General features: G+C 38.1%; 1 protein-coding gene across 10 annotated transcripts in view; it reads left to right on the top strand.

Moving 5' to 3' along the window:
• LOC113654275 (bromodomain adjacent to zinc finger domain protein 2B) overlaps nt 1–23,244 on the top strand; it is a 51,871-nt gene that overhangs the window by 8,965 nt on the left and 19,662 nt on the right. For 8 of the 10 annotated variants that reach the window (XM_047814814.1, XM_047814813.1, XM_047814817.1 and 5 more), the window contains 6 exons: nt 12,255–12,359; nt 15,712–15,885; nt 17,056–17,196; nt 17,541–17,809; nt 18,154–18,345; nt 22,684–23,136. In XM_047814814.1, coding sequence (XP_047670770.1) covers nt 12,257–12,359; nt 15,712–15,885; nt 17,056–17,196; nt 17,541–17,809; nt 18,154–18,345; nt 22,684–23,136 — 1,332 coding nt within the window. In that variant the 5' untranslated portion in view covers nt 12,255–12,256. Of the gene's footprint in view, nt 1–12,254; nt 12,360–15,711; nt 15,886–17,055; nt 17,197–17,540; nt 17,810–18,153; nt 18,346–19,235; nt 19,415–22,683; nt 23,137–23,244 lie in introns of those variants that run through there. The other 2 variants (XM_047814819.1, XM_047814820.1) reach the window with 2 other exon arrangements.

A 23,244-nucleotide genomic window follows, 5' to 3' on the forward strand; every position in this document is an offset into this window, starting at 1 on the left:
TGGCTTCCTTTTCTCTTGACATTATTGCAGTTATAAACAATCATCCATTCAACCGACTTAATTTTCCGTCTCTGGAGGTTAATAAGAAAACCCAGTTTTTCATATTACTGAGAAACCAGAAAGCACAAAGTTTCCTTTGTCCTTAAGATGCATCCGAGGAGGAGAACGTTACAGACTGCTGACACCCAAGACGCCTCCTATACATGAGAAACAAACACTTCCTGAAAAAAAAGCTTCAGTATAACAAATATAGGTATTTAATTTTAAATAACAGCCAATTTATTCTTATTTTAATTAGCCTTAGATTATCATCAGTCATGCTAGTCCCTATCAATAAGCTGTTACTAAAGAAATGATGATGTATTTGAACAAGCAGCAGCCAGAAGAACTGACCGAGCTGATGTTATAGCAAATCTACTCGTTCTGACTCGGATCTGCACTCCGATTTGAGAATTCAGCAGAGCTGTGGTGTACGTTCTTTGAGTAATTCCCAGGGGATGAATGAGACAGAATGATATAAGTGACTGGAGTCTAACATCACTGGTGTAAAGTTTGATAGTTCTTGTCTGTTTTGTACAGTGGCATTCACACACACACCCACACACACATCCAACAGTGATCCCTCTCGATAACACGCTGCCTGTGAACGCTCCTGTCTGTTCGGGTACGGCTTCCCAACACTTACTCGCAACACTCCATCCATCCTCCATGTCTCACTCCTTCTTTCTTTTCATCTCTTTTGTCCTTCAGGCTCTCTGGGGTTTTCTCTCTCTTTCTCTCTCTCTTTGTCTTTTCTCTGGAGAAGCTTGGGGTAGTGGGTGACTCCAAGCCTGCTGCTCCAGTGAACCCAATCCCTGTTAGTGTCTAATGAGACTGTGACTTACACAAAAGAGAAATGACCTCTGAGAGAGTGCAGTGTAGCTTTTGTTTAGTAGGTAGATTGTATTATTATTTTTAATTAATTAATTTATTTTTAAAGAAACCTTTCACATAAATCTCATGTTAACTATGATCATTTTTATGACCCATCCAGATGTTAAAAAACAAGTAAGCACATTAGGAAACGGTTTGATCTTTTAATTATTTATTAAGTTATTGTGGCATGCATCCTTTTTCCCCCCTGACACCCCCCCCCCAAAAAAAAACTGTTTCACTGTTGTTTTAAAAATCTATTTGTATGTTATCAACAGAACTGGTTTTAATACCTAAAATAGCAGAAATTACCATCCTTTTATAAGACGGACAATTAAAATGATTCCTTTTTTACACTAAAGACAACGAGCAATAGGTGCAGTCTGTTTTTGATCTTCTAGTGCAATATGTTTAGCTTGTGCGTGTCATTCCAGCGATCATGAAAAGCTGCACGAGCCCAGACCGCGTTTGTTCGTAGTGTGCTAAGAAGCAAAGTTGCGTCTGAAAGGGCTTTGTGGTGCATTAGGGACTTTCCTGATCCTTCTGGATAATCTCTTTAGTTTGGTGCAGGTCCTTTTAGAAGTGCTTTGTTTTGGTGAAGAGTGGGACTGAGGGTTTGACTGCAGGCCTCAGGGCACTAATTACTGACTGGGTAATAAGACACCCAGCTGTGCACCCTTATGTTAATTTACTCACGATAAATCAGAAAGAAAAAAGACGGCTTCTTAGTGAAGTCTGATGTAATTCTGTGTTGGGGTCAGTGTTATCTGTTAAAGGAAATTAGAGGTGTGTGTGTGTGTGTTCTCCATTAGGAAAGCATTTTATAAAAAGGTAAAGTTGTGGGTTTTTTTGTTTTTGTTTTTTTTTTCTCCTCCTTTTTTCCTGCGTTCTTATTAAAAATAAAAAAAAGGAGTCGTTTTTGGCTTGTGACTCAGTACGAGGCTCGTGCGAGCATAGTTCAGCCGACCAGTTCAGAGATGCTTATATGTTTTTGTATTTTTTTTCTTTTCTTTTTTCCTGTCTTCCTTCTTTGTTGTGCAGATGTAGAGAGAGGAAACTGAATTTAGTGCTGTTTGGTTGTTCTGCCCAGCTGCCTGCACCCCCAATGCAAGCGGCATGCTCCATGCTGACTCTGGCCTCAGATCTGCTGAAGTGCTCAAAGGCCACATCCTGCACACAGATAATGCTTTAAACACACACACACAGCCAGCATCTGAATCAAATACAGCAAAATTCACCTACCTTAATAAAAACCCATCCAAAAAATGGCTTCAGTAATATCAGAGCTGATAAGTGACATCCTTTTAAGGAGCAGAGTAAATAGCACTTAGCTGGATGAGGGCGGGAGCGAGAGAGAATATATCCCTGCCGTCAGCTCTTCCTTGCACTGATAGAGGTGACATCAAGGTGAAGGCACACTTGGTTGGAAATCATTGATATTCTGACTTGCCGGCTGCAAATGGCTCAGTGGCAGATGGAGTCTTTGTCAGGGAAGAAAAATGGCAGCCAGGGAATGCGGCTGCTGTTTTCTCCCCCCACCGACCCTCTGCGCTTGCAGCCTGTGACCTTCCACTGCTCGTGTGACGATTCTGCCTGCGCACTTTGATCCATTACTCTTCCTGCATTGTTTTCAAGGAATGTGGAAGGATCATAATGGTGTTTTCTAGATCTACTGATGCTTGTGGTTTACACACCGTGCAAGATGGTAGTGATTTCATATCCGGAACACCTTCAACGTCTCATGTTGGAGATAGTCGTTTATTTATTTTGATTATAATAATCATCTACATCCTTCACATTTCAGTATAAATCCCTGTTATGTGTGTTGTGTGTTTGTTAGCTTTACATTGTGGTGATAAGCTTATCTGGAAGGATTTATGTAAAGACATATTGTTGCTGTGTTTCTTGCATGAGAGGCACACATATTCATGTCACTCTGTTTTTCTTGCCTTGGTGATCAAAGGTTATTGAATTCTTTCTGGCGTCATAAAAATGCGTTTGCTTTGGATTTAAACCCTTTTTCCTCCGTTCTAATCACCAGGAAAGGTTTGCTTACTTCCTGTCTTATATAATAGTCTTGGATAATTAATTTGACTTAACTGACATGGTTCATTATTTAAGCAAGGTTTATATAAATATTGTAAAATTATTTATTAGGGCATCACGGTGGTGAAGTGGATGGGGTCGCTGCCTCTGTGCTCCAGGGTCTCTGGTCTGATCCTGATAACTGATTTGTGTTCCACCAGGTGCACAAGGGAAGTTGAATTGATTATTGTCCCTAGATGGTACCATGTACTGTATGAGAATCCTGCCCTCACCTTGAAAAAGTCACCGAGTCTATTGTGACGCTGACGATTACTGAAACGAATGAATTTATTTGTGAGAACCCGTTGCTTCCTCCATTCCAGCCAAACGCATCTTTTTAAACTGTTGCTCACGCTACATCACAGGGTGACATAACACCCTTAGATCTCCCCCCTTCAGCATGCATGAGCTTGCAGATAACCATGACTGTCAAGTGTTGCTGTGATTGATAAGGAAGAGAGTTTGCTCTTCGTCCCCGAGAGCACGAACCCTGTTGGACCTCTGGCCAAGGATGGCTGTGGCATTATAGCAGGATTCAAACTAGCTTTCTCCAAATGATCCACCGAACGCTTTTATTATTGCTTCTTTTTTTTTTACCCACGTCTGCAAAGTAATTTATGTAAAATGAATCTTTTATATGGAACAATACAGTCTATTAATGCAGGATTAATTCCTTGCTTCTTTTAAATGACCAGTAAAAAATAGTCTGCATTGTAATCATTTGTCATTAAAATGGATGCGCTTTTCTTTTCTTTTCTTTTTTTTTTTCCCCAGATCATGCGAGTTAATTATCTGCTATAATATAAGCAGTAATTCATTTTGGCCCAGGTTTGTGTGTAACATAAACAAATAAAATGATACGGTATTCATTCACATGATGGCTCTTTTAATTTATTATTAAAGCTAATAAACCGTTCAGGATTAATCGTCTGCAAGGAAGAAGCTGTCTGCTTTCCAGTTCTTTACAGATGAACGCATGTCGTTTAAGGAAGACGGTAGCATGTATCAGAATTTATGATTTCTAGTTTGTAATTTAATAAAAACCGTTTGGTTTTGAATTTGTAATATTTCTGGTTTTCAATGCGGATATTAAGTGTTTCAATTTAAAACATACAGTATAGTGAAGTTTAGTAAATGTTTTTCTCTTACTAGTAAAAGTTCTTGTTAATCCTGCCACTGCTTACTCATAATCTTTGCTAGAAAAAATTAATTTCATGAACACAAATGAAGTGGTTGAAGCAGGTAGAAGTTGAAATAACACATTCGATTGTGTTTGTAATGTTGTAAATGAGTTTGTAAAAAGCGTGTGATTGCTAAACAAGTCCTTTATCGTTAGGCATTTCTAATGACGTGAAAGATTTCTGTAAAGAGGTTGATTTAAGTGTAGCTATCCTTTTCATTTACTTGCTCTTTCTGCATATTTCATGCTCATGTGTTTGAACATAGATTGCAGGATATGGCGGAGGTTAATTTTGATTTGTACCCAACATCTGGCTCTGGCAGGTGTGTGGTCTTGTCAGATTTGAAGGCTGGGCTTTACAGATGTTGTTCTGTGCGATGTGGATTGGGTTGCATCTAGAATCCTTGAGGTTCAGTTGGTTTCATTGTTTTTGTTTAAGGTAGGAATGTGTGAGGAATGACTTTATCATTCACTTTACCTGAACGACACCTAGACACTTCATACCGTGTGCCACAATGAATGCATCTTTTACAACACTGATGCTTGTTTTATAGATACACCTGCCCTGTTATGGCAGTTAAAATGGGCAGAGCTGTATTTTTATTCATTCAGCGATTACTGTAAGTTTAGTAAAACTAAATAATTTAGCTTAAACAAAAAATTGGCTATAAAAGGATCACCTGGATGTCACGTGTGTGTGTGTGTGTGTGTGTGTGTGTTTTTAAATATACATTTTTTCCTTAAAGATGGTCACCATGGTGACCATGGTGAAAAACCCTTCATGGGCAGATTGAATTTAATGTGACACAAACTTCACAAAAAGTCTCTTTTGTCTTTTACTTTAATTTCATTTCATTTCAACTCACTTTAATTCACATTGTCTCAAAGAAGTTTTACATACAAGTATGAAAACAGAAAAAACTGTAAAATAAAGTTGAAATAACATGGTTAACTTTGTCATGTTTTTGTCTCAACTCCTCATGGGTTTTAGAGCAGAACAGATTAAGGACAAATGTGACTTTAGTACAACTCCACAGTGAGTGTAAATTCAATGGGATTGTGAACTGATTTGCTCAGGAATTTTTCCCCCACTGCAAATCGATAACATGTTAAATTAACAAATAATTACGACGTCATCGAATAGACTATTGGAATTAGCTGTATTTGATTTATTTGTTTATTTTGCAGTAATTATGAACACATGCAAGTTCAAAAATATCAGCTTTCGTTGGTTGTCCTGTCAATTTCATTCAGTTTGATGGAAGTGGGCAGACGTGTGTGTTTAAGCCTCGGGGGTGAATATAAATGAACATTTTTTTTCCTTTTCTTCTCCCTCATTTGACGTGCATTTCTCCACTATCATATTTTGCCTTTTTTAGGCAGGTTATTTATTTTTCTTGCCATTGGTTATGCTAAGTTTGATGCTTTAGTGCAAATGAAAAATTCCTTTGCTATTTATTTATTTGTTTGTTTGTTTGTTTCATATTTTAGCTGAATATATTCTTTGGAGTTCTCTTTTTTTGTGAATGCACATTCGACATGTTGTTGGAGGCAGTGGAGGAAAACTTTTACAGTTTACTGTGTGAGATTTGTAATTTTATAATAAACGTTTATTCTAATTCTTTCGAGAAGGAAATCGTGGAACACTAAAAGGCGGTGTAGCTGCATTGCATTGTCAAGGTGTTAATTGCAAAGTGCTGTTTCTTTTAATTATTGAATTAGATCACTCGCGCAGTAATGCTGCACTAATCGTTAATGCAGAAATAAATTTTGGATGTGGGTTATGTTTGGGTCACACGTGCCATTTAATGTAATTGCGGGCTGAAAATGAATGCCAGCTGATTTATATGGAGAGCATATTTATGGCACAGTTACAACAGGCTCTGTTGTTCATCTTCCACACTAAATCATTACAGCTGTTACAAACATGCCTTTTTATTTTTCAGTCAAACTATGATTTGGCTGTTTAAGAATCATAAAAATGAAATCATTCAAGTCATAAAGATGGTCTGATGGTGTTATTATAAAACTCGTATGTTATTATTGTTATATAACTCCCGTTTTTTTATTATTATTAACAAATTTTTACAGTTTTGCCAAAATATAGCAAAAGCATATGTTTGCCAGTTAAAAGAGAGAAAAGGCAAAATCATTTTATCGGTTAAGGAGAAGCTCCTTAACTCTTGTGTTCATCAGATTCATTTATGTTAAATTAATAAATGTTAATCAACTAGGCATTGTTTTTCTTTTCCAATTTATGCTCTCAGCTTCCTGAAATGTTTGTCACATTTAGAAATGCAACCAAATTAAATAAGAATATTATACAGTTTTATAAATAACTACAAATATTTTTAAAGTGTGAACTCAAATTGCAAAGTGTTATTTATCACCTTCTATCATTACTTTGCATTGACATAGAGCTGGTTAATGTCAAGCAGATGCTCTTTGAATCCTTTATTGTTCTAGCAGCGTCTTTTCCTCATTTTTCTTTCTCCTCCACTGTTTTTCTTCCTTTTAACCCTTCATTTGACTGAATATATTCCTCTCTCAAGCCACACCGCACCTTGTTCTGCAGCATTGCCCTTGGCCACAAACATGGCTTGTTTATTTAGAAAGGAGCTTTTCACTTTATAGTGTAGATAAACCTCAGTATTGACCTACCTGACCAAGCCCAGTATGGAGCATGAAGCGTGTTAGTACTGTTTGTTCAGCTCTTTCGAGATGTTGCATCGTCTATTTATGGCTTTTGATTAAAATGAAATTGACTATTTGTGCTCCTGTTTCATGGACCTTATGTGGATATTAAATCTTCGTATTTTATTATCAGAAGCAGATCATCAGCCAATGTCGATAGAGGTAGAGAACAATTTCTGGAACGATTTAAGAGTGTAAAAAAATAAAAAATAAAGCTGGGAGAGATGAGCATTCGCATCATTTACAGCCGTAATGAGTTATCATTGTCTTATAACAAGCACTTTCTTCATGGTAGTAATGCGTTTCATAGCATTTTAACTTGCCTGAAATTTATACCTGCCATGTTTATTGATAAGAAATTGTGTAGAAGAAATGATTTAACTCTCTTCAAAATCTGAAATATTAATAAGTGCAACATCTGAACATATGAAAAAAAACAATCATACACTTGTTGCAGTTGAGTTTTACACCTTAATGAATTAAAGCTGTGGGGACATTAGAAATTATGACGTATAGTCGTATAGAATAGTGACGTATTTAGATAAACATTGTACAGTATTTTCCTCGCTTTTGGTTTTCCGCGATTTTGGTTTGCAGTAACAGTAATAAAAAAAAAATGGGTAGGTAGGTCTAAATTTTTTTCAAGTTTCAATGTGAAAAAAAAAAAGTGCAATTTTGGTGATGGTGATTACGTAGGTATGACTTTAAACAAATTAGCATATCGTGATGTCACTGACTGGGTCTTCAACCCATGCCTTCGGGCGCATCATTGCAAACCTTATGTTGATGCTGGACACAGTTTTTCCAGAACTTCGTGCCAAGTTAAAGTGGTGTCGAGCTGTTTTAATGACTTTTTTAGATGTATAATGGTGCCCGAACCCGTTAATATTATTGTATTGCTTCTGTATTAGTTGTTTGAAGATTAAAAAAAAAGTCTGTCTTAACGCAAATTTACAACCGGCAAGTCGGTCGGACTTAAAGCAAAAAATTGAGTCGGTTCTAAATTGACACGGTCGGTCGGGCTACGGCAAACAAGAATATTTTTAAGGATGGCCTGAACTTTAAATGATTTCTCTTGCTTTACCTCTAAACCTTATACACACTGCTCAGGTTCACTTACTAATGTCCTTCACCAAACTTCTAGGTAAGGAGGTTTATTATGGTGAGGTGCTTAATCTGCATTTTAAGTAACACTTGGGGAAAGTTTATCAGTAGGACAGGAGGATTTCCGTGTGTTAGACTGTATAAAAATAACCTAATCAAATCATCTAGACTGTAAACATCTAAAGTAAGGTAAAGGGAAATACAGTGTCACATCTTTGTCCGTCATTATGTTTAAACCAAGCCTGGTTTATTGAATTTTTATATTCTACAGTAAGCTGCTTTGTTTCAGCGTCCAGTCGCCTTTAGACCTGGCAGAGATTCACCAGGATCGATTTATTTAACAGATCTTGATTAGATATATTTTTGAGTGCTACGTGCCCATATGTTTCAGCTCCCACATCCATTATGTGATTTCATTAGTGCCAATGGCGAAACTCTGGCTTCTGCCTTTTATGTAGATCTGAAGCCCAGTATTTTCTGTAACAAGCACTCTTCAGCTCTGTCCATCCCCCTCTTTTTTTTTGTTTATATCTTTTCATCTTTCCCAATCTGGGTAGACTAAGGAGTGATTAGCTATTATTATAGTCAAAATGCATAGCAAAGCATATTTCATATTTGACTGTCTTCCTTTTCATACTATAGGACTTAATATTTAGGCTTTTATTTAGCTCTTGTTCGTATGAATTACGGTATTAAAAATGGTGTTCCAGCTTCATTAAAATTCATTCAACCTAAGGCACTAAATACAATTCCTGGACACATGACTGATCCAGATTACTTCAATTTGTCATGGGTTAATCCGGCACAGTGACAGCAAATCAGGGCTGGAGCCGCCGTATAGAATATGGGCACGAACTGAAAATGTCCAGCTGTGCCAATCATGGCATCTTCTATAAGATACAAAATATGTAAGCGTGATATTGTAAGGAAAGGTAGTGTTTGTGCCAAAAAAACCACACTGATGGAAACCAGACACTAATTATGTATTAATGTTCTGCGAAGCTGCATTGAAACAGTTTCCATTGGTAAAGGTGCTATACAAATACATCGGAATTGAATCGCATAGCAGAATTATATAGTGAAACATATTGTATATTGTAAAATTATTTCCTCCATTTTGTAATGGCTGACTTTAAACACCAGTCCATACACACAAAGACAGAGGGACAAATAACAGAGAAGAACCTTCACAAATAATTCACCACACTGTAGTAGTGATTGTGTGTTGTCAATTTCCTCCCCTGAGTTTTTGTTGCCTGCTGCGATGGTGGCTGCTCCCTTTGCCTGTCTGCGTCTGGCTGTCTTTTTTTTTTTTTTTTTTAAACGTCCTTCTTTCTTCCATCCCTCCATTAGCTGTGTCTGGTTCCACCTGTGTGATTGGAAGTTTGTGCTCAGTAAATCCGGTGTTTTAGGAGACTGGGGTCATGTAACAGGGATTAGATGGCGATGTGTGTATATTGGTTGAGGTACTTGTGACAAAGAGTTGGCAGGAGCACTACTGAACATCGTGTGTGTGTGTGTGTGTGTGTCTCTGTGTGTGTGTGTGTCTCTGTGTGTGTGTGTCTCTGTGTGTGTGTGTCTCTGTGTGTGTGTGTCTCTGTGTGTGTGTGTCTCTGTGTGTGTGTGTGTGTCTCTGTGTGTGTGTGTGTCTCTGTGTGTGTGTGTCTCTGTGTGTGTGTCTCTGTGTGTGTGTCTCTGTGTGTGTGTCTCTGTGTGTGTGTCTCTGTGTGTGTGTCTCTGTGTGTGTGTGTGTCTCTCTGTGTGTGTGTCTGTGTGTTTCGGTACTGATGTTCCATGCTGATGACCAGCCATCTGTTAGCGCACTCTGAGACAATACAAACAAACAAACCGATAGAGAGAAATGGCTAACACCGTTACGATAGTTAGATCTACCTGAATATAACGCCGAACCTGGATTAATCTTTCCTCTATACCCTAGAGGTCAGTCATAGATGATGTATTTTTATTTTAAACAATACTCAAGTTTTTTAATTAGTCAGCTTGTTTAAAAAAACCTAATGTTAATGTTAGGACATCTGTGTTTATATAAAACTGCTTATATCGTTTTGTCTGTTATTATTCCTAATACATAACCTTGGGCATTATTGCTATTAATAATATTAAGAAAAAAGAATATTGTGATAAATTGTCACAATACAAAGGAATAATGTGGATATAAGTTGCTGACTAGTTCGTTTTCTGCTGAGAAATTGTTCACAAGCTTGTATTTTATTTGTGATGTCATGTAACTGTCTTTAAGAATCGTTATAAGTCATCATATCACCCACCTCTACTGAGTTTACTTGCTTTTTTGGCTAACCGTGTTTGATTGCTTAAACTGTCAGTGTGAGCATATGACCATATGCAATCATATAGATTTAGGATCTTGTATCAGATCCGTAATGACCTGCCAAAAAGCAGCATGCATCATTCTACATCCAGTCAAATTAATTCCTGTCTCTGACTCATTACTCTAATCATAGGCTGCACTATAAAAAGACAAAAAAATACACAAATAGTTTTTATATTGTGAATACACTCAGTATCCATTTTATCAGGAACGACTGCATATTCTTGTCATTACAACACAACACAATCGGTCATACAGATACAGGTCAAGAGCTTCAGTTAATGTTCACATGAAATATCAGAATGAGGGGGAAAATGCGATCTCTGTCATTTTGACTGTGGCATAGTTTGAGTAGTACAGAAACCGCTGATTTTGTCTAGAGTTTAACCAGAATGGTACCAAAACATCCTGTGATGAGGGAGATCGGAGAATGATCAGACTGGTCTGAGCTGACAAGAAGTCTATAGTATCTCAAGTGTGTTTTCTTTACAACTTGGTGCAGAGAAAAGCCTCTCAGAACACACAGTACATCAGAACTTAAGGTGGATGGGCATCAACAGAAGAGGACCACATCAGGGTACACGCTTTTCAGCCAAGAACAAGATGCTAAAGATATCCTGAAGACAGACGGCCAAATTGGGAAAAAAGCTGCATTTTGTGTGTGTTTGTTTAGTTTTTCCCCTTTCTCTCCTTTCTTTCTTCAGCTGTCCAGTCTGGGTGAGTCCATGCCCAGGATAACCTCAAATTTCTGTTTGGAACTTTTTCCCTTGCCAAAGTTGTAAAGAGTGAGAGTTCCTATATTCTTCCTTTCACCTCAAACCCATCTGGCCATTTTTATCTGACCTCTTATATCAACAAGTCATTTCCACCCACTGAACTGTCACTCATGGTGTTTTTTTATTCATTTATTTTATTTACCATTTTATTTCTACTCCAGAGACATTCACAGCTCACCAACTAAAGCTCTTGAACTGTATCTAAATGATTTTCTGCACTGTGCTGCAGTTGTATGTGTTCCTAATAAAATGGATTGTAATTGTATATCGTAATGACAGTTTTCAGTCATACAAGTAGTTTTTTAATTGTATAATTACACTCGCTTATTTTAAAGCAAACTATTTAGAGAAATATATGCATACTTTTCATGTAAGTGATCCAAAAATACCTTTTTTTCCTTCCTAAAGTAAAAATGAATTAAATATTTCACTTTAAATTTGCAGTACTAAGCAAATCACAGATTTCTGCCGGTCAGCAACTCTCTGCTTGTCACCATCTTGCTCAATTAGAATTTTCAGTGTATAAAAATGTGCAAATGATTTTACAGCCAATTTGATTGTTCTGCACACAGAAATTCACCTAATGCATAATAACACACTGTGTGTGTGTGTGTGTGTGTGTGTGTGTGTGTGTGTGTGTGTGTTTGATTATGAGCAAAGCTGCATGAATTTATATTCCATAGAGTAATATCTGTATGTCCATCTTTCTAATTGTGTGTGTGTGTGTGTTTGTGTGTGTGTGTGTTAGTGTGTGTGACTTCACACGCAAGCAAGTGAAGGAGAGAACAAGGATTTAATGTGCTGTGTACTGTTATAGTGCCGCTCTATATTTCACATACACTGCACTGACAGCTGTAAGACCTAAGACTGTGCACGTGTGCATCTCAATGCTCGCCTGTATGTCACACCCTGCTCGACACACACACTAACCAGCTACATGCTGCAAACACGCACACTGAATACATACAAGCATTGTTGGAATTACATGCATTTCATTTCAGACTAATTTTGGTAGTACTGACATAATTACGCACACGTATACCTTGAATTGTTAACTGGACCTTTTAATGTAACAAATGAAAACATTTCATCAGTAAGTGCACCAACGTTATATTGTTCTCTGTGTTGATTTGTTGTGTGTAATGTTTTTCAGTTATGGAGTCTGGCGAGAGACTGCCATCGTCCACCCACTCCCAGCCATCCATCAGCTCCTCTGCCACACCTCCAGCTTCATCGCTAAACATAAACAACGATAGTGGTAAGACCGTGACTAGCGTTTGCACACACAAACACACAGAAATCATAAGGCACGAGTCTGTATAGTATGTTTGTGTTCCTGCAGCATTGAGCACACCGACTATTGGAAACGGCAAGCGCAGAAATGCTGTTTTAATGCAGAGTCCACACCTCATGCTGAGTCGTGTAGTTACATTAAAAAGACTTGAAATTAATGGTGCATCCAGTAATGGTGTTGAAAATTTGCTGACTTTTTTTTTTTTTCTTTCTTCAGCTGAAAATGGCACTTTTCTCAGTTTGCTATGGCAAAACTTGCACATACTGTAGCCAGTGCAACCTGGAAAAAGACCACACATGATTTACACCATTTGTCTGATTTTAACAGCCCTTTCAAAGAGTGTTTGAAGCATCATCTTGTTGATCTGTTTCTCGTCTGTCCCTTATCGAGTGCATAGGAGCTTGGTTTTCTGCCTGGGAGTATTGCCAAGCGGACAGACTTTATTAGGAGGGCTCGCAATCATATGTTCAACTTTGTGCAGGATTAAACTGACTACACAGTAAAGGTTGTTTGGTTCAGAAAGTGAGATTTAAAATAAATGAATAAATAATCTGTTGTTTTAGATACAACACTCTAAAGCAGGAGAAGCAGGAGTGTGTATATAGAGTGGCTTTGTTGCTAATAGTTTAATTCATGTGCCGGAAACCTGAGCCCTGAGAACATATGACAAAGCTGAATGAATCTGAGTGCATGCCCACACTTTCCAAAACACAAAGGGCATATGTGCCAGGGCAGGGTAAATATGAGCCTGCACAGGTTTCGTATAAGAGCAAAGCAAATCTGTCCGAAGCAGGATTGATTTTTCTATACAAGCTGCACATGAAATAAAATAACAGCGTTAGCATTGCGCTCTGTTAATGATGTGTGCGCTATTATGGCAGAGAGAAAGCCTCTAGCAGCCCTCGCAAACACATTTCTGACACTTTGGTCGCAAAAGGAGAAGCTGCCGCTTTAATGAATGATAACAATTAAAAAGGATCTCTTTCTGCTGACAACCTTTAGCTCCTGTTTACAACATGGGGAGAAAGAAAGAGAGAGAGTCAACGAGGCAAGCTGCTTTCTTCTCCTCAGCAATCGTATAGTGGGCCGGCGAGCGCTATTGCATATATGTATTTGAATTTACCGTTTGATTTCCCAGGTTTAAAAAACATCATGCAAATTCTAAGATTTATGACATTTATTCATGATAAGTACAGAAAGAAGCTGTCTTTGCAAGCATTTCTGTGCATACACATCAAATGTGTGTGGGAGATAAAAATTTCTTCACCCAGGCAGGGTGGTGATTAAAGCCGACAGTTCACTGACACCTCTGAAGTCAGACCAGAAGAAATAACGGAGACTGCTACTCATTTATATAGTGGGTGCTTCCCTAAGGAGCACATTATAGAGGAATTGTACATTTGCTGAAGATAATATGTGTTGGCTATGTGTCCTTTTGTTATTAATATATACTCGGTTGCTATCAAGTTCCTTCCCAGTCGCTTTTTTTCTCATGAAAAGCGTCAGCATTTAATAAAAGGTTGGTGAACCTGTAAGAATTCATTCTGATTACATCCAGACAGGTATCCATTATTATCCCAGTGTGTTGTGTGGATTAGCTTATTAAAAGTAGTTAGAAGATAAAAACGATCAAAAATCGACCGTCTTCTGACGGCGGGGTCGCCCACATGATAAAAGACGAATGTGTCGATGGATTCTACATGACTGAGACAAATTACACTCTCCGTTTACTGGAGATGCTGCAGTGTCGGAACACAGAGCATTATGCGCAGTCTTGTAGGTGGGACTTACACTGGAATTTAATTGTTCTGAGGCTGGGGATAATGATGCCATTAATATTAAAAAGGTATTTACTGATGTCATTGTGGCATGCTGAGGAGACTGTGGAGAGGAGGAGATGGATGTTGGGCTCCTCGGCATTCTCATCTCTGCATCTACTCTGCTACAGACATCAAGGCCCTTGGAGAGCTGGCTGATAAATATGCACCTCATCAGAATGAGTATGAAAAGAGGAGATTTTCCTGGTGTTTTTTGTAACCTGGCATGAAGGCAGTTGAGTGCAAGGAGTCTTTGTTTTATTTCTTCCGCAGAGATTTTTTTATTCTATCAGCTTTTGTTTGTCTGTGCAATAAAACTATGGATTACACACACGTTTGCATTTAAAGTAATTATTCTTTATGACAAATTAATTTTTAAATATACACTATATGGTCAAAAGTTTGTGGACATCCATGCGTGCTGGTCGAACATATTATTCCAGACTTGGTCCGTTCTTTGCCGTTATTCAGCCACAAGAGTTTAGTAAGGTTGTGCTGGATGGGGAATGAGCGGGCCTGACGTGATGCCACTGCTCCAGCTCATCCCCGAGCTGTTCAGTGGGTCTGAGGTTGAACTCTCTGTGTGTTACTAGCATTCTTCCACTCCAACCTTGTGTACAGGGTCATTGTCATGCTGGAACATATTTGGGCCCTTTAGTTCCGGTAAAATCAAAGTCTAATATTATAGCATACAAACACATTCTGGACAATTTTGGCAGGTTAAGAAGTTTAGGATGTCTTGTCCAGTAGAATGATTAATAAATTGTCTGGGGCAATGATGGCTCAAGTGTTCAAAGCATAGGTTGTTGATCAGGGGTTCAAGCCCCAGCACTGCCAAACTGCTACTGTTGGGCCCTTGAGCAAGGCCCTTAATACTCTCTGTTCCAGGGGTTCTGTATCATGACTGACCTGGTGCTCTGACCCCAACGTCCAAAGTTGGGATATGCGAAGAAAGAATTTCACTCTGCCAAATTTACAGTGACAAAAATAAAGGCTTCTAATCTAAATTGAGTAAATAATGAAATAGATGGTTGCATTCTGTTCTGCTGGATTCTCTTATACCAAGTCTTTCCTCATCTACTGTACAGAACCGTGTTTGCTTGCCCGAGAATGTCAATTGTCATTTCACATAGCACATAGGGTTTGCCTCTTTCGCAAAACTGTCAGTTTTTATGCATACAGACAATTCTAGTATTCTGCTTGTTTAGAATACATACAATTTTTTTCATCCCTACTGGTTATTCATGCGTTACTTATTCATTTATTTTTTAATACGGTTTATTCTGTGCTCTTCAGTCTTTGTGCTTATTTGACTTTAACTGATTAAACACTTGTTATAAGAGTGATTTAGTATGTTGATCAATTAATCCAGGTAGTGCAAAATGGAAAGCAATTAATAAAAGTACACAGATTGTTTTAGGTGTTATTTATTTAATACTGTCTTATCTAGAATCTACAATGTCCTCTGTCTCTTGTTCTTCTTTGTTCTCTCCCTGCAGGACATCTGTTTCAGCTTGTTAGTGATCCCGGTTTTAGAGCGTCTTTCCCCATGTTGAGCCATCCCGCATTCAGGCTGTATGCTCCTCTATCTGGATGCTCAGATTTCAGAGGCCTGGGGATTTTGGGATTGCAGGGAGGCTTAACGTCCCACCCACAACTTGGGGCATTTCCAGGTATAGTGCCATACAATTGAGTGAAAATGGTTGCATATGCTGAGGACTAATGAATTAATTTTTTTTTTTTGGCTGAATTAGCCAAATATTTTATGATGAACTATTAGTGTACTATTATAAAAGACTTGCTGTCCGTGGCTCTCATTTGTAACATAAGAAAAAATATTTGCTAGCTCCCAATTATAGTAAATATACAAAACTAGATCTTTGCTATTCCTGCTGACATACGTTGTCATAGGTCTTATCTACTGGCTTTCACAAATCTGTACAGGGTCATGAGAACCTTTTTTTTATTTTATTTTTTTTATATATCCCAAACATGTGGGAAACGTTTGCACTCTGCTGCATTTATAACACATCAAGCATACTGTAAAAACTTTTTGCTCATATTTTTGTATTTGGTTCTTAACCCTTGGGTAATGTATGAATGAAGTATAATTAAATTTCAGCTAAACCTTTTCTGTGTAGGCAACCGGAATGATTTTTATTGAAAAGCCATGAGGCAGTCATTGTTTTATCTTTATTTCTTCCCTTCCGTATTTCTTTCTGTTATCTGTGTAGATGTAGCACATAGTCCACATGTATCACCTTTACTTTATTTTCCATCAGGCCAGAGAGGTGTGTTCAAGGCTTGAGATTTATAGCACGCTAACATGCTGGGGTCAAAGCAATTTTTTGACCTCACCTTGCACACAATTGCAAACTTTTCTAAATGTGATATGCTGTGCTTTCTCCTGTATGGGGGGGGGGATAAATGTTGCTCCTGTATGTTGCTGTGAAATATTGAGATCCTGTACAATTTAGGGTTCACTAAAATTAGTTTGGAATCCATTGGATTGGGTTTTGTTCTGCTTTAACGGTCCTTTTGAGAGTTTTCTTGTTTTTTGTAAGCTCCATTAATTTGTGTCCCTGGCTTTTTATGATTCTGTGCTGAGTTGCTCTGGGTTTACTCTTTGCCCTCATGTGGATGGTTAAGAAAGCTGGATAGGATTTTGATGGCAGTGACTGTTTAGATATGAAGAGATTTTCTCTGTTTCACATTTACAATACTCAAAAAGGAATGGCCAACAACAAAAGTATTTGGAATGTGCAGGTTGTGTGTCTAGGTTAATGCATAGTCTGGTCTATATACTTACTCAGTTAGATTTTTCCCTCTACTACTCTATTTAGACTGGTGGCGGCCATCTGATGCTCAACTCCATGGAGCTGCTGCCCTCTTTCCTCCTTTCCTGGGCTTACCTCCTCTATTCACACCTCCATCACTGAGCCAATCACTTACTACCAAGAAGAACACACGTGGCTCTGCTAAAGGTAACCTGGTACTTGGGCATTACTATCTCAAGATTATTTGTCCTTTCTTTTTTTTTTTTATAGTAAGACGTGTACATTTTTTGCAGCTTTGCTTGTGCCAGTTATGGCGACAGCACTTTTAGCATTGAGCATGCTTATAAATCCCCTCCAGTCCAAGCATGTTTGTAAGCATCAGTGTTTTTAAGCTGTTTTAAACCCTAAAGCAAAAACAAAATGCTGGTTTGTAGTTGTGCTAAATCTGAAGTGCTTATACAGTGTATTACCTCTAGCACAATGAAGGCTAGAGGTAATATGCAGCATATTATATGTAATGTAATCCATGTGTGCATTTGTCCATTATAAAGGCTTGAACGGTGCAGTCAGTGGCAATGGCAAAGCCAAATCTGCTTCCTCTGGAGCAAGCTCTACCTCCTCCTCACCCTCACCAGCTTATACAAACTCTGAACACGCCAGCACACTCAAATCAGGTCTGAAACCTCAAAATAAGACCACCATATCCAACCTCAACCACTGCAAAACTGATCAGTCAGCCTCCAATCCTCCAAACTGGAGCAGGAAGCAGAAGTTCAAGGAGGATCAAGTCCAAGAGAAAGCCAGCCACAAAACAAAAGAGGTATCTTTTGACATTTAAAAGCTGTCAGTCTCCAGAATAAGAATGTGAAATTAAGCCAAATTGATTGTGTTTACTGATTATACTCAATCATATGTGCACTGTGTATATAAAATTCTATTTTGTTACGACAGCATCACAGTGGTGCTCTGGGTACTGTTCTGATTTGGGTTTCATGGTCAGTAAAATCTGCAAATAGTTCTATTTATGGAATAGAATTCTGACAGGTTTGCTGGAAGAATGGTTCAGATTGATGGATGAGATACATGCGTGTATGGAAAGGGAGAAAATGAGTCGTGCATGCGTGAGGACAATATGATATGATATGTCACTTCTCTCCATGACAGAAACTCTCTATGACTATGGCAGAGATATCTAGCAACAGTGATAGCCAATCAGGATCCAGTTCTGACAGCTCCAGTGACACACTTAGCAGTTTGGGCTCTGTCGATCTGGAGAATGAAGATGATGAGGATCTGAGTGCATGCAGCATAGACTCAGACTCCCAGAGACTACACAGAGTGAGCAGGAAGGTCAAGGTGCGTCATCCAAGCTACCCCTGCATAATGGTCCTTAAATTGGATACATTGATAAATGTAAATGTTTAGATGTCTTTTGGTCAATAAATGTGAGGTAGGTTTCTGTTTTTTTTTTTTGTTTGTTTGTTTGTTTGTTTGGTTTTTTTTATTTTTTTATTTTTTTATTTTATTAGACCCTATCTGGAATTTACAGCAGTCAATACAAATAAGTAACACTTATGCATAGTGTAAAGAGACCTTCTGTGGAAACCACTGTGGGATCACTTCCATTCTAGAGTAGAATCAGAATCCAAAAGAATCAGAAGGAGCTTTATTGCCAAATATGCTTACGCATACAAGGAATTTGTTGTAGTGTCATAAGCTTCCAGTACACAGACAATAAAAATAAGATGAGAATTAAAAAAACTAGAACAAAAAAACAAAACACATATGTAAATATATAAATATAGTAAGTAAGTAAGTAAGTAAATAAATAGTATGTACAGTGCTATAGATGATAGAATGGAATGGAATGGAATTGAATAGAATCAGAGCCAGGAATGTACTAGACTGGGTGTGGTAACAAATAAATATAAGATTATTGCACATTGTTATTGCGTAATGCGGGAAAATTTAACTGTTCATGATGTAGATTGGCTGGGGGAAGAAACCGTTCTTGTGCTTTGTTATGCTGGTATTTGGGGCTCTGTAGCACCAGCCAGATGGTAAAGGTTTAAAAAGTGTATCACTTGGATGTGAGGGATCCAGAGTTATTTTCCGAGCCCTTTTCCTCTCTCTGGATATATACAGTTCTTGAAGGGTGGGTAGGGGAGCACCAATAATCCTTTCAGCAGTCCGAACCATTCTCTGTAGTCTTCTGATGTCTGATTGTGTAGCTGAGCCAAACCAGACAGAGCACAGAACAGACTCGATGATGGCTGAGTAGAACTGTTTCAGCAGCTCCTGTGGCAGGTTAAACTTCCTCAACTGGCTAAGGAGGTACATCCTCTGTTGGGCCTTTTTTACAACGGTGTTGAAAGTGTCCCGATTCAGGTCCTGGAAGATGGCAGCCACAGTGCTGTCCAAGATGGTGAGTGTGGGAGTGAAGTGGGGTTTCTCCTGAAGTACACTATCATCTCCCACTGTTTTGAGCGTTTTGAGCTCCAAGTTGTTGTGACTGTACCAGACAGCCAGCTCTTTAAACTCCTGTCTGTATTCAGACTCGTCTCTGTCCTTGATGAGGCCAATGACTGTAGTGTTGGCCGCAAACTTCAGGAGCTTGACAGAGGGGCCATTAGGGGTACAGTCGTTGGTGTACAGGTAGAAGAGCAGAGCGGAGAGAACACAACCTTGAGGGCCGCCAGCGTTGGTGGAGCGGCTGTGTGATATGAATTTCCCCAGTCTAAATAGCTGCTGCCTATCTGTTAGAAAGTTGTGGTACTGTTCCATTAACTGACATTAGTTAACATGAACAACTTTAAAGTTAATATTAATAATTACAATAATACACTGTAAATAAAATTTAAATAGATTTTTAGGCAAGACAAGTTTATTTTTATAGCACATTTCATACACAGAGGTCATTCAAAGTGCTTTACATAGAAATTAGAAAACAATTTATAAGAGAATATATATAATATGTAGAAATAAGACATAAGACACACGAAAAAATCATAATAAAAACAAAAAACAAAGAAAATAAATGTGATTTTAATAAAAACAGTTTAAAATATATTAAAGAATAAAACAGGAGTAGAACTGAGTTTAGACTCATAGATTCGAATAAACCATGTAAGCAGTGTTCATATACTCAGTGAGGCAATTTAGCCTACAAAGGCCTGTATGAATTTTAATGGAACAAGTTTGCCTTAAGTGCCAAATATTTAATACTGATGTCCAGGTATAAATACTGGAACTTGGCTCAGTTCTTATAAGTTATTTTTAACTTTAGAATCAGAATCAGAATTCAGAATCAGAAACTTGCATTTACTCTTGGATTTTCTTATTAATGGTGCTTGCAGAGCAAACAACATTCTTGTTATCTTGCATACTTATTATTATTCTTCCGGACAAAACTTCAGTGCGTAACGTGTCCCGCAGGTTTAGTCCTAGACCCATGAATGAGGTGTCAAATCGACCGTCTCATTGAGGGGAGGTGTGTTATGACTTTTATAAGCAATCCAACCAACGATGTTTGCACAGCGGAAGAAAAAGCGGTCAAAAAAGTCCCATTGACGTGAATGGGAAATTTCTAAAATTCCTTTAATCTCTCACACGCGCAGCGTGCACAGAGCTCAGGCACGGCTTCTCTTCTGTGTTCTCCTAGTGACTGTAGATGTAAAGATGACTCTCAATACATGTAACTATCAACTCCACACTATCAATCCAATGATTCCAAAAGTATTGGCCCTCAGTCAATACATTTACCACAAATCTATCTATCTATCTATCTATCTATCTATCTATCTATCTATCTATCTATCTATCTATCTATCTATCTATCTATCTATCTATCTATCAGCATTCAGAATTGCATGTTGTGTTCTATGCAGTATAATAATAAGTAGAATCCCATAATGACTGCAGTATGGACATGAAATGTCCAAACCCTCAGTAGCCACTTTTGTCCAAAAGTATTGGCACCCCACCGGGAATTCTGGCGACGGCACTCAACACCACGTTTAGCCCCGCCTTAAAATAAGCGAAATCAAAAAGTTAGCACAACATGGACATGTCATATATCAAAACACTCAGCCCAATGAGGGGAACTGCCTCACATGTATTCTGGTCACGTCACATGAAAATAAACAATTTACTTCGCTTAATACATGGATTAATGTACTTCTGGTTTAGTCATTCATAATAACTAATGCAACAAAAATATATAAAGTATATTCATATTTATTCCTATCTCCATATTTGAGTAATAATCATTACATTCAGTGATGTAGCTGCAGCTTCTACAATCACAAAATAAATTAGGATTTAAAATACAATTTGCGATTTCTCTAGCGCTGGAAAGCATAGATTACAAATGCTTTTCTAATTTCTCACATATCCAATGGAACCATGTAGCCATGCTTTTATTATTCTGCCAGCCACAGAGTTGGTGTGAAATAGAAGCATCAGGTAAGACAAAAACACACACATTCCTTGATCCACTAAAAATTAATGTGTTAATTGGCCTTTAGGTGAGTTAGATCAGTTTGAGATGGGTTTGTGTTTCTGTATGCATGTACAATACTGCACAAAAGTTGTTTGCAGGTGTGAAAAAATGCTGCAAAGTAAGAATGCTTTCAAAAATAGAAGTGTTAATACTTTATTTTTATTAATTTACCCAAATGAACAGTAAATAAACAGAAGAGAAATCCAAATCAAATGAATATTTGGTGTGAACACCCTTTGCCTGCAAAACAGCATCAATTCCTCTAGGTGCACATTCAGACAATTTCTGAAGGAACTCTGCAGATAGGTTGTTCAAAACATCTTGTAGAACTAACCACAGACCCTTTTCTATATATACATTTTCTATCTATATCTACCTATATAAGAAAAATATCTTACTCATCAGTCCAGAGCAACTCTTGCCATTTTTCTGCACCCTAGTTCATATGTTTCATACATATTTGAGATGCTTATCATCATTTCCATGCAAGAGGTCTGGCTTTTTGTCCCCAATTATATAAAGACATCTCGGGACAATACAAGCTGGTTTTTGCCAGTTCCTTGCTGACGGCACTGCTGGACATCATCTGATGTCGAAGTGATGTAAAGCATGATGTGTCTGTCATCTGCTTCATTTATTTCCTTGCTTGACCACTGCGTCTACTCTCCTCTCACTGCCCTTTTCTTTGTGCTTCTTTGACAGTACATCTTGAAACCCCAGTCTGCTTTGAAATCCTTGCCTGTGAGAGACATTGCTAAAGCAGTATAACTATACTTTGTGTCTTGTTGCTGTGCGGTCTTGCCATGAACTAAACCTAAACAGCTTCTTTACCTAGTTTTAAGCCTCCTACACAGCTGATTCTCTTTCAGTTACTATTTGTGTTTCAACCTACATATGAAATTGAATATCATTAGCACTTTAATCATTCATCTGACTCTGATCATATACAATCCCTGACTTTGTGCAAGTGTAAGAATTGATGCTGGTTTGTAGGTAGTCATACCAAATATTAGATTTATATAATACATCAGATATAAAAAAAATAAATTACAATAACAATTAAAAAAAACAAAAAACAATTCAATTATGCATAAACTTTTGCACAGTACTTTAGGCTCGTTGTTGTTTTTGAGACAACAATTGTATTAACTGGGTGGATCTTGTGTGACCCATTCTTGTCTTCTTCCGATCAGGACTCCTCACAGATAGACCAAGCTACTTGCTGCTTTTCTAGTAGACGGGATATGTGCTCTATGGACCTAACACAATCCCAGGCATCTCCATTACTCTTCCACAACTCAGAAGCCAGAGAAGAGCAAAGCAAACTCACCAGTGTCATCCAGACAACAGGCAGCACCAAGGCTTTCTCTCTTTCTCCACAACCCAACCAAGATACCTTGTCCAAGCCTTTGTGTCTCACCTTGTCTCCCAAACCTTCCTCACAATCATCATCTCCAAAAACAGTCTCCATGACCTCATCTCCAAAGCATTGCTCTCTCTCTGCATCTCCAAAACCACTCTCTCATACACGGTGCCCAAAGACAGCATCTCTCTCCTCCTCTCCCAAACTCTCATCCATAACAACAGCCAGGAATGCTCCAGACGAGTCTCTCCTTAACATCAGTGACTTCAGTCAGCTCAAGCCGGTAACAGTCTGCCTCACTCTCACCACTTTACACTTTGTAGTCATCTCATTTTGACATTTTAGCATTATTTTGAAGATTAGAATCATCATATATATTTTTTTGCTTAAG

The sequence above is a fragment of the Tachysurus fulvidraco genome, chromosome 6 (assembly GCF_022655615.1).
Source record: "Tachysurus fulvidraco isolate hzauxx_2018 chromosome 6, HZAU_PFXX_2.0, whole genome shotgun sequence".
Lineage (NCBI taxonomy): Eukaryota > Metazoa > Chordata > Actinopteri > Siluriformes > Bagridae > Tachysurus > Tachysurus fulvidraco.